Source organism: Protomyctophum parallelum, assembly GCF_964188405.1.
Source record: "Protomyctophum parallelum genome assembly, chromosome: 17".
NCBI classification, from domain to species: Eukaryota; Metazoa; Chordata; class Actinopteri; order Myctophiformes; family Myctophidae; genus Protomyctophum; species Protomyctophum parallelum.
The window spans coordinates 21568324-21581011 of record NC_139719.1 but is presented as its reverse complement, the minus strand read 5'-3'; the positions used below and the strand labels follow the sequence as shown (position 1 = coordinate 21581011).

The 12688-nt window shown below is 44.2% G+C and overlaps 1 protein-coding gene across 1 annotated transcript in view; it reads left to right on the top strand.

The window, feature by feature from the left end:
* LOC310874648 (uncharacterized protein) overlaps nucleotides 1-12688 on the top strand; it is a gene marked incomplete at its 5' end in the record, with an annotated part of 47720 nt that overhangs the window by 20447 nt on the left and 14585 nt on the right. The window contains 4 exons of the mRNA XM_083787509.1: nucleotides 639-695; nucleotides 7391-7477; nucleotides 8593-8838; nucleotides 11907-12024. Of these exons, the coding sequence (XP_083643635.1) occupies nucleotides 639-695; nucleotides 7391-7477; nucleotides 8593-8838; nucleotides 11907-12024 (508 nt within the window). The remainder of the gene's footprint in view (nucleotides 1-638; nucleotides 696-7390; nucleotides 7478-8592; nucleotides 8839-11906; nucleotides 12025-12688) is intronic.

Genomic DNA, 12688 nt, shown 5'->3' with positions numbered 1-12688 from the left:
CTGTGGATTACTTTCATTTTCAATATCGACACTCTTGTCAAATGAAATATGGTATTCATTTGCAAAAAACAATCAAAAGGATATATGAGGTTTCTGCCTGACCTCAACGATATACTGAAGTATAGCAATGACGCTTGCCCAGTGATGCTTAGCTGAATCTCAGTCAGGTTTGTCAAAGAAAGACAAACAAATTCCTAGAAAGAATGGAAAATGTGTTTATTGTGTGTGTGTTTCTGAGCGGATATAGCCCGCCCAGCCGTGGCTACGGACATTCTAGCTCTAAATTGCTACCTGAGGGAAAAACAAAGCCAGTGGCGTGCCAAAGCCAGAGAGAAAGTCCAGTGTAGGCGATGGCCCTAACCCTCAACCGCAACAAATGCTCTGCCCTGAAATAGCAAAACAACCTAGAGAGAGGTGGCGCTCCATTTAACACTGTGACCACTAAGCTAGTATTTAGGCTTCAACAAAGCTGGGTTGTTGAATCTCTTCCTGAAGATAACGGTTTGTACAGCAAAACCAATAACGACAGTCGATTTGTTTTCTTTCATTTCATCTGCCTTATAACTTGATCCAAATGATTACCATTTCACCATCTCTCTCTCTCTCTCTCTCTCTCTCTCTCTCTCTCTGTGCTGCAGGCGCGCGTGGAGGAGTTGGAGGAGGAGCTGGAGGCGGAGAGGGCCATGAGAGCCAAGGTACAGTATCGTACAGTAACGGTAGCGTACAGCTCCTAATACAGTACCTTCTGATTATAATGAGGTATGCATCCTCATACCTCCTAATACCCAATGTTCACCCTGATACCTTATGATTATATGAGGCAGTGGTTCCCAAAGTGGGGTCTGGGGACCCCCAGGGGTCCTTGAGGGAGTTCCAGGAGGTCCCCAGCTAAATGATAGTTTGGAACCAAATGGAACCTTATGGGACTGTAACTCTGAGAGTGTACAAATGGAACCAAATGGACCCTAACGGAATGGAACCCCTAATTGCTCCTGATGTGCAGGTTGGTGCCTTGCATGGTTTCCGCCTCCATCGGTGTATGAATGTGTGTGTGTGTGTGTGTGTGTGTGTGTGTGTGTGTGTGTGTGTGAATGGGTGAATTGATGCACAATCTATGTAAATACATACAGTAGATGCACCATTTACCATTTACCAGTACACATCCTAGATACCGCCTGACACCAGTCCAGTATACACCCTGATACCTTGCTATTATGTTATCATACCTCCTCATTAAGTATACGCCGCCAAAAAGAGATTTCTTTCCCCCCCCTTGAAATTGAAAATAAGTCTCTTTCATCCAGCAAGTATAGCATGCAATGGAAGTTTCGCCCCTTTTGTTTATCAGACAAATTAATAATAAATGAATCTTCTGATACAAATTGTATTGTACTGCGATAACTAACACTAACATGTGCGACATAAACATTAAATTAAATGTTGAAATGAAACATTGGTGGTTGCACTCAGCACTGTGCTGCTAAACGCTGATGTAATTGCGCATTAGAGCAACGATTCTCAAAGTCATATCAGATTCATTTGGGGGCCGTTATTCGCATGAATACGTTTTAGTCGCATGCTGGTGTTGCATGTTGTAAATAGCAGCTCCACACGCTCACAGCAGTTGAGCACGACACAGAGGAGAGTGTGTGTGTGTGTGTGTGTGTTGTTGTGTGTTCAGTGAGGGCGCACGCACGCACACACACACACACACACACACACATGCACACACGCACGCACGCACGTCACATTGCGTTAGGCGTTGTGAGCTTGCAGATCCGACGGCATCAAGGCCCGCCAAAATACATTTTAGTCGACTTACATCAACTGTAGATTTAGTCGGCTAAAATCTTATGATATTTAGTCGACTAAAACATTCCAGGTGACTAAAATGCAACTAAAGCTAAATGAAAACTATGCAAGAGACTATGACTAAAACTAAAATCTAATTTTCCTGTCAGAATCAACACTGCATGTGAAGGAAAGAGAGAGAGAGAGAGAGATATAGAGAGAAAATGGAAAGTGCACACGGAGGTCAGAGCACTGATCAGTGAGGTGCATATAGGATGGAGATCTGCCTCTGGTCGTCACCCCCAAACCATCTGCACCTGTGATAATAAACTAAAGAGGAGAGGCCGTGTGTTTCTGATTAACATACAGGGCAACACCACAGGCAAAGAGGGAACCCCCAAACCTTTCTTTCTTTCTTTCTTTCTTTCTTTGGGCGTGTTCGGAAATACCACACCGGAGCACACTCGCCTATTAGTTTGCATTGCACAGTGCGCTCAGTGCGCTATTTCCGAATGCGCCCTTTCTTTCTTTCTTTCTTTCTTTCTCCTCTTTCTTTCTTTCTTTCTTTCTTTCTGTCCCTCTATGCATGCTCACATGCATTCACATCACATGAGACACATATGAGAGCGATCTTTCGTTATCAGCATGGAAAATATATGCCAAAATGATATTCCTACTAGACAGTGCTTGATATTAACGTTTTAAAAACACTGACAGGGATCAAAACCGAGTCTGGTTACTCACTCACTCACTCACTCACTCACTCACTATGACGGCAGTTTTAACGGCTTGTTGTTTTAAACGAGACTGTCTTCAAGTGTGTGTGTGTTTAAGACATGGAAGCTACAGTACAGTCGCCCCTCTTATGACTAAACTACAATTTCCATGTTACACAAAGTAGTGGCGGAGATGGAAAGGTACACATTTCACCCTAAGTGGATGAGTGTCAAAAGGTGGGCCTGGAGGGTCTGTCTTCTTGCCTCTATGGGTGGTATTGCTAATGGCACACAGTCCCTGCCTGGCCTTTTTCTGGAGCCCGTACAGCGCGGTGGGGCGGTGGGGTGGGGTGGGGGACAGGTTGAGACATGCGTTGGCTTTATCAGACAGTTCCACTGACTGACTGGGCCTTGTGAGAATCTCAAACACAACATACCACTGCAACACACACAGGCTCCCCATTGTCAGGACACTCCTCCTTGGGTCTCATATAGGGGGAGAGATAGCATCAGGAGATGGGCGCAACTGACAGACAGCACTGTTTTCCGACTGGATTTTTCTCCCAACTGGAATGCTCACGTAGACACACGCGCGCGCACACGCACACACACGCATGTGCTCAGCTATGCATATTCACATGCACACTCGTGTGGAATTGCAATGTACAGGGCACTCATACTCCCACGTAGCAGTATATAAAAACACAGAAGTATACCCGCACGTCTGTGTGTGTGTGTGTGTGTGTGTGTGTGTGTGTGTGTGCGTTTGTGTGCGTTTGTGTGCTCGCGCACACACACTGAACATACAAACACACAGTATAGACTTTTGCACCCTCACACTCAAACAAAGACGGGTCTCCCCTTTGTGTAAACGTGGCATTAAGCCGCTGTTAGAGCGTCAATGGGCGTTGAGTGTTGCGGAGCCCGGCTGGATGTTGACACAGTGTCAGTGTGGTGTGGAGGAGGTAGAGCGATGAGAGAGCCGGGGCACTCTGCTGTGTCAAAGAGACGTACAGCCTGCTTCATTTAACCCAGAGTCCATTTAACCCCATTCTACAAATGTGACTACATTTGACTGAAGGACTGCCATTGTTTTTTTGTTTTCTTTCGTTTTTTCATGTCATATGAAAGCAGGGAATCATATAGCTTCAAACTGACATATTGGTTGTTCATTTTGACCCACCAGTTTTGGAGATATGGCTTATAGAGTAATGTCTTGCAGAAAACAGCGAGTTGAGAAAACAGGCTTGAAAGGTTCACTTCTGTGGTCTCTAACATAACACCTATAGTAGCTACATGTTTAAGCATTTATTTCATATTTACATGTCGATTTCAACACTTATTTCAGACATGCTCTAGTATGTGAAGAGTCTGCCTGTGCAATTAACTCATTTTGAAAAAATATATAGTTTTTCTCCTCTGGTGAAAAGCTAGAATTTGCACGATGGCAGTCTCTCAGTCAAATCTGGTCACAAATGTCTTCTAAATCCTCACAGTTTTCTGAAAAACCTCATGTTTCTATCAGTGGTTCTCAAACTATTTCATGTCTAGGAGACCCAGAAATATATATGTATTTGGCCGCCGACCCCCATCTGAAAATGTGTTCCCCCCCCCCACCAGAAGCAATGATTTCAGTTAAACATGTTCACTCTGACAGAATACTGGTATATATTCAAAGATTTGCACCACATTTTTCAATAGCTAAAGTATAATGTAATGCTCTTAAAACACCAAAAGAGGTTCCCTCCGTCCTGAATGGGTTAATTTACAGTAGAGTAACCCCTCCACACACACAGCTGGGGTCAGACGGTCAGTGGTGACTGGTGGTGGTGGACAAAATATATTATTGTTGCTGTCGGAAAGAGACCTCTTATTAGTTGCACCACTCAGTTCACACGAGATGATTTTATTAGAATCATGAAAAGTAACAGTTTTGGATTCCACCCTGACAGAGACGATAATAAAAAAAAGTAAATATGTTCAAAAGTACTATTTACGAAGTGCGTTTTTTTTTTTTTTTATATCAACGCATTGCTGACAACAGCAGATCTGTTCGGCTATTATCACGGACATATAAGTGGTTCATTCATAATAGATATTTTTTTAATTAGTCCTTTAGAGTTCCTTCCTAGAAATATAGTGAGTCAAAAGAAACAATTTTTCTGTTTGAAATGTACCCGAGTGAAAGTCATGTGCTTGAAATTTTAAACCAAATACTTGTTTGTTCTAACATCTAAGTTACTTAGTTACTGTCCACCACTGCGGCCGGGTCAGAGATCGTTGAAGGGTTGGGTCACCCCCCCCAAAACCCCGAACTAGGTTCTCATGTCCGAAGGGAATATCTGAAAGAGGATATTCCTTGTAGCCCCAAAAAGGTTTGAACAAGTGTTCATCTGTTTTCTCTTGTTTCGCCTGGGGTCACGCGAACCGCCGTGCCTCATGTTGTACTATCTGCATGGGAGGCCCGAGACTCCAGGATCTTTTACAGACCAGACCCAACATACACGTCTGTCTTTAAAATAGCCGTAAAAGATTTATGTCAAAACAAGTGCTTTCAACTCCGGGTAGAGCGCTGGCTGTTTGGGGTTTTAATAGCCTGCCGTTATAGACTGATAAAATCACTCCATGTGTTCTTTGCTGTGTTTGAGCGTGAGAAGGCCTCAGTCGTCAGTCGTTGTTTCGAGTTTTTTTTTTATTGTTGTTCAGAAACGGGGCAAGTTCTGGAGCTCGTAATATCCCGGTTTAATGCAGGTTGACGCGTTCATGTGCAGCAAATAATAAATAACACACATATTTAGATTTTGTGGTTAAACTCAGTCAGATGAAACATAATATGAGCTGTCAAATTAAGGTGTTTTAACCCATTTTGGGCGGGAACCCCCTTTTGGTGTTTTAAAGCATTATGTTATACTTTAGTTATTGAAAAATAGCAGATCTACAAGCTCATATGAACTTGTAAGGTCTGCTACTTTTGAAAAATCGTGAAAATGTGCCTCAAATCTTTGAATATATATTATTACAGAGTGAACATTTTACTTCTGGGGAGGTCCCTGGAACAACATATTTTCAGGTGGGGTGGCAGAGGCATATTACATACGTTTCGGGGTTCTTGACATGAAATATTGAGCACCACTGATACAGAAACACAAGGTTTTTGAAGACATTTAAAAAATGTCGACGTCAGGCCTAAATAGGTTAAAGCCTGATATGTTCAGGCCCCCCCGCTAAATCCCCAATGCGAAATACACGCAATAGCAGCAGTGTCCCATGAAGGGATGGACACCCGATAGGGGTTCCACACCACAGGTTATGTAGCTGCATGTGGGCAGACGACTGGATAACATGTCCAGGAAATGGAGGATCACAGATCACATTCAGACAGGAGCTAACCCCCCCCCCCCTACCCTGCGGCACTCTGATTGGACACCTGGGTGTCTCCATGACCTCTGACCTCCAGACGGATCACTTCCTATATTGTCAGCCATCAATCACGCTGCAATCTGACTGAGAACCCGCCGTGAAGACGCTAAGGAGAAACGGCGCCCTCTTTTCCTTGAGTTTTAATATTGACGGAGTCGACAAACAATCACACACGATATTTTGCAGGCATAAGATAACACATGCAGCCTCTTTATGTATGAAGGCTATATAACCTGTACATACACTTACATTTTGAGAGCTAACATACATGGAACAAATCCTAAGCCTGCCTTCTCTGGCAAAAAAATAGACACTCTACTTAATGTGCCGCAGTGCAACTGCGTTGTCTTTCGACAAAGAGATTTGGTGTGGAGGCAGACCATGATGTGGGGGCCAAGGACAGATAGATAGACCCCCTGGGGGGGATCCACATTGTGTTGGAATATTGCTAATATCCATTCAAGATTATGAAATGATACGTAGCTTGCAGAGTTAGTTCAGTCAGACATACTCGAGGGGGTTCATGCCGTGCTCAAGGGCGCATACTATACTCAAGGGGTTAATATGCTGCATTACTATGGGTCTGAGCACACTTTAGATTCCATGCGCGGACAGAAGAAGCTGCGTTTTGTGTCATTTCCCAGTTTTTAGACAGCTGGTGGATGGAAATGAAGCTCCACCCACGCGTCAGATTGCCGCGTCGGCCAGATTCCCGGAAAAGCTTGTGGGTGGAGCTTCATTTCCATCCACCAGCTGTCTAAAAACTCGGAAATGACGCAAAACACAGCTTCCTTTGGCCGTGCATGGAAGTTCAAGTGTGCCTAGTATGTGGGTGTATAAAAAGTAAGTAGCCTTGCCGAGCCATGAGGCCCATAGGGCAGGAGCCTATCTCCTGTTTCTGTATAGCGTGAGGCAGCTTGGACATGACGCTAGTATGTCACAGGGACTTACCCCCAATCCAACCCTTGATGCTTAGAGTCTTTGGTATGACCCGGACGGGGATTGAACCCCAACCTCCCAGTCTCAGGGCGGACACTCTAACCACAAGGCCACTGAGCTGGTATGTTGGTGTATAAGTGTGTACAAGTCCCACACATCATTCGCCGATGTGGCAGTCAGCTGACCAATTGGGCGGGCTACTTAAGCTCACTAGAATGCATGCTCTTCCTGCCTTTCTCTGCATAATATGGTTCATGGTTGTTATGTGATGTTTGCTCCCAGCACCACCTGTGGGCTCTGTTATTGATGCTCCCCATGTTGGGGTTTTATTGTATATCTATCTCCCTGCTCTTAATGTTTTATGATGGTGTTTAATCGCGCCGAGCAGGGAGAAAATGCAGCAGAGCCGAACGCCAAGATGAATATCATATGCACACTTGTATTCTCATTCTGTAATAAATATTGGTTAAATCTATTCGTGAGTTGTCTGTCTGTCTGTCTGAACTGTACTCCATGTTTGTCAGGTGGAGAAGCAGAGAGCGGATCTGACCAGAGAACTGGACGAGCTCACTGACCGTCTGGAGGAGGCTGGGGGAGCCACAGCCTCACAGGTAGAGCCCATATTATTACCAAGCTCCTAATACACGTTGACCACTGGCTCAATGTGGGCACCAGTGATGTTTTTGGCAGCAGATTTTAGTCTCTTGAATAGTTTTCACTTAGTTTTAGTCACATTATAGTCACATGGAATGTTTTAGTGTTAGTCTAGTTTTAGTCGACTAAATATCATACGATTTTAGTCGACTAAATCTACAGTTGATTTAGTCGACCAAAAGGTATTTTGGCGGGCCTTGATGCCGTCGTAATGACTGATTTTACACTTGCTGAAAATAGCCGTAGATCTGCTTGTAGATCTGCTATTTTCAGAATGCAACCAAGTGTAAAATGACTTACCGGTACACTGGCTCTCTTGTCGACTAGTCCCTTCCTAGTTTTTATTTGTTGACGAAATTGTCATTGTATATTTAGTCTTAGTTTTAGTCATCATGGCTTAGTTTTCATTTAGTTTCTCCATTTAGTTTTTGTCAGTGGAAAAAGGTAGTCGACGGAACATTTCTCGCCTTAGTTTTAGTCGATGAAATGAACACTGGTGCGGACGGCATGGGGGTCATCAGTATGTCCGTACGCAGACGAATGTGTCCGTCTGTGCCAAAGACTTGGTCTTGACCGTGGCAAATACTACATTTTCTTGTTTTACACACCATTTAGAATGTTCTTATTTTGATCGCATGTCAGTCTCCAGGTTTCCTTCAGAATATGTAGGACACTGGTTTACTCTGACACCACGGCACACTACGAGTCCACAATTCATGGAATTTATTGAAATATATTTTTGTAAATTACCCATAATTAAATAAAAACCCTAATGTATATCAAACTGGAGGTCCTTGAACTGGGAACTCCTTTTGGTGTTTTAACTGTCATACTTTAGCTATTGAAAAATAGCAGATCTACAAGCTCGTACGAGCTTGACCACCTATTTTTTTTTAAATCGCGAAAATGCGGCACAAATCTTTGAACATATATTCTTTCAGATTACTTTTTATTTATTTCGACGTCCGGACCTAAATGCGTTTAAAAAACTCTGAAAGACTCAGACCAAACGTCGTCTAAAAACAGACTCCCGTTTTTGTGTGTCGCGTCACTCGCTGTCGCGCCGGACCAGCTGGAGGTGAACAAGAAGCGCGAGGCGGAGCTGCAGCGGCTGCGGCGGGACCTGGAGGAGACGGCGGCGGCGGCGGAGGCGCTGGCGGCCTCGCTGCGGCGGCGCCACGGCGACGCCATGGCGGAGCTGGCGGAGCAGTGCGAGGGGCTGCAGAGGACGCGCGCCAAGCTGGAGAAGGACAAGCACCACCTGAGGATGGAGGTGGAGGACCTGGCGGCCGCGCTGGACACCCTGCAGAAGTCCAAGGTATATAACTGAATGACTGCATGGAGCGATGCGTGATGGCGATCGAGCTCCGCTCGGGGGCTCTCCCCGGGTTGGCAGCATGCAGGGAGAGTATATATAGCGCACCAGGATTGCAGCTCAGTGGCCTTGTGGTTATAGAGTGTCCGCCCTGAGACTGGGAGGTCGGGGTTCGATCCCCGGCCGGGTCATATACCAAAGACGGTATGGGACCCAGTGCCTCCCTGCTTGACACTCAGCATCAAGGGTTGGATTGGGGGGTATAAGTCCCTGCGACATACTATAGCGTCATGTCCAGGGGGTGTACTTGTACATCAAGCTGCTTCATGCTACAGAAACAGGAGATAGGCTCCTGCCCTATGGGCCTCATGGCTCGGCAAGGCTACTTAGGATTGCAGCTTATACTAGGCACCTGGGGTGAAAAATGGGTTGCAAAAATCGTGGGAAATCTCTCCCCTCTCTCTTGCTCTATCTCACCCTCCCTCTCTCTCTCTCTTGCTCTCTCTCTCTCTCTCTCTCTCTCTCTCTCTCTCTCTCTCTCTCTCTTTCCCTCTCTCTCTCTCTCTCTCTCTTGCTCTCTCCCTCTCTCTCTCCCTCTCTCTCTCTCTCTCTCTCTCTCTCTCTCTCTCCCTCCATCTCTCTCCCTCCCTCCCTCTCTCTCCCCCTCTCTCCCTCTCTCTCTCTCTCTCTCTCTCTCTTGCTCTCTCTCTTGCTCCCTCTCTCCCTCCCTCTCTCTCTCTCTCTCTCTCTCTCTCTCTCTGTCTCTTTAGCAGTGGTGGAAAAAGTGCTCAGAATTTTTACTTAAAAGTATCAATACTGCAATATACAGACATACTCAGTATGTCTGTATAGTAAAGGTCCGGAATGCAAAATGTACTTGAGTAAAAGTACCAAAAGTATTGGCATAAAAATGTACTTAAAGTACTTTAGAAAATAGCCGATCTATGTTTTGTCCAGTTACTAAAACCAGTTACTAAAGTTTTCAAATAAATGTAGTGGAGTAAAAGTACAATATTTGGTTTCGAGATGAGTAGAAGTCAAACTATTTGAAATGGGAAATACTCCAGTAAAGTAAAAGTTTTTACAGCACTTGAGTGTACTCTCTCTCTCTCTCTCTTTCTATCTTCTTCTGTCTAGTCTGAATCTTCTCTCTTCACTGAGAAACAGTGCCCTCTATAGGCGGGCATCAAGGATTGCAGGCCGGAACTCGGCTTTGGACAGTTTTTACTCTGGATTTCAGAATTATTTCTGACAAGAGATCAGTTAATAAGTGTTTATAACAAGGACCTTAGTTTAAAGTGCTACCGTTATTTTTTTATTTGAAACCTATGGACATACATACATTGTACAAAGGTGTTAATTGAACACTCAGAGTTCAGTTAACAACAGTGAGCATTGCATTTTATTTTATATGCAATGTATCTCTGTAATGTATCTCTGGAAACTGTAGGCTCCTTAATCCATTCTGTTGTTATGTCATGCTTTAGCTATTGAAAAATAGCAGATCTACAAGCGCAAATCTTTAAAGGTATATTCAGTGATTTCACTTAATTCAAATATCACTTATTTTTTTGTTTTGTTGTGATAATCCTCTCTACTATAGAGTGTGCTGACCATATAAGGAGTTCCTCCCTGTCCCCAGTTAACCCCTGGGGGTCAAAAAACCTTAGGTTTCGTTTTTGGCTTTCTATCCTGATTGGATGAAAGGCTTTGCCACCTAGCTTTGCCACAAGGCTTTGCCACCTAGCTTTGCCACAACGCTCCACACGTCCCAAACTCTTCTCCCTTCTGGCTCCAAAACTGTGGAATGCACTTCCCATTGCAGTCAGAACTGCAGCATCACTCCCAATCTTCCGCCGTAGTCTGAAAACCCACCTTTTCAGACTCCATCATGGCCCATAGCACTTACCCCACCCACTTAGATAGCATTTCTGTAGACTTAGATAGCATTTGATACAGATTTATAGCATGTTATGTAGACAGCTCTATAATTGCATTGTATGTAGTCATAGCACGTCATAGTACATATGTATAGCATAGTAGTATATATGTATAGTTTATATGTATAGTTTCATTATATAGATATTCCACTGTTACGCTTACGCATGTTTCATGATAAATGTTTTTATGTGATGTATTCCCATGCTTTTTTGTTCTTGCTTAATGTAAGTCGCTCTGGATTAAGAGCGTCTGCTAAATGCCTAGATTGTAAATGGTAAAATTGTAGCCAAAAATGAAACCTAAGGTTTTTTGAGTGAAATCACTGAATATACCTTTAAATATATATTCTTTCTGAGCAAACGTTTTTAACTCATATCTTTGCTTCTGGGGGGGTCCCTGGAACAACATATTTTCAGATGGGGGTCGGCGGCAAAATACATATAATTCCGGGGATCCTTGACATGAAATAGTTTAAGAACGACTGACATAGAAACATGTTTTTTTCTGAAAACTGTCTTAACAGATTTAGAAGACATTTTTTTTAATTTCGACGTCAAGCCTAACTGGGTTAATCCCTAAATTCCACATCCCTTCTTCCACTTTCTATAATGGACCCCCTTTCACATACAACAGACGTGTCATAGCAGGGTATAAACACAGCTGCAGCTGTTAAAATTAATGGTGGGGTCCGTTTGATTTAGGTGCACCCGAGAGCAAGCATTGACAATAGCCTATAGCAGCCTATTGTATGGTGTACAGTACACCCAAATCAAATAACATATACGCACGGTTAGGTTTTTTTATAAGCTGCAGCTGTGTTGATCCTGTTGTGACATGTCTGTGAAAAGGATCCGTTCTTTGCTTTATGACGGAATTTTGATTTCGTGAGCTGAACATCAAGGATGGAGATGTGTTTTTATTTAACAGCACTTAGCTAGAGGGCTGGCACTGTATATCAAGTGTGCCAATTCCGGTGTACTGTAATAGTGAGTCAGCTGCTGTGTGTGTGTGTGTGTGTGTGTGTGTGTGTGTGTGTGTGTGTGTGTGTGTGTGTGTGTGTGTGTGTGTGTGTGTGTGTGTGTGTGTGTGTGTGTGTGTGTGTGTGTGTGTGTGTGTGCGTTGTTCCTCAGGCATCAACAGACAGCCAGCTGAAGAAGCTAGAGGAGCAGCTCTCTGAGGCTCACACCAGAGGAGATGACCTGCAGAGGGCGCTCACAGAGGTCAACGTGGCCAAGAACAGACTCACAGGTGCAGACACACACACACACACACACACACACACACACACTCTCTTTTAGCTACAGTGACATCATCGGCCAGTAACGTGTGTGTCTGAGGTGGAAGCAAAGGTGCTTCGTTAGTCCATTTTTGCCCCTCTTCTTCGTAGCTCGGTAGCTTGAGAAACAAAATGTCCTGCTGTCTCCAGTGTTCATAGGATGGTGGTGGTGGTTCTTTTGCCGGCCGGGTCCCTACACTACAATAACTAACCATAGTGTTGCACTAGGACAGTAAAAGACATTTAATTAACACTAGTGTTTGTATAGAGACATCCATGGAGCAGTGCCCTGTATAGGCCAGGTGCTGCTAATCAGTGCTGCGGTGCAAAGCTGCGCTTAATGGTACACCACAGCTATGGCCGCGCCCAGGGCACCCCTCTGTGGATTTGTCTCACAAACCAAACACTGCTATCTGTTGTTTGCACATCCACTACAATTTGGGCATTTAGCAGACACTATGATGTCTAAAGTGCAATGTATCCTAAAGTCTGATGTGACTCGTTACCTCGAACATCAGTTCAAGGTACCAAATTCGGGTCCATTTGGTTCTAGAGTGAAATTAACGGTGTGCAGTAGAATAGGAAGGAGAGAGAGAGAGAGAGCTGCAGTGTATAAGGTTTCTTCTTACAGCATGA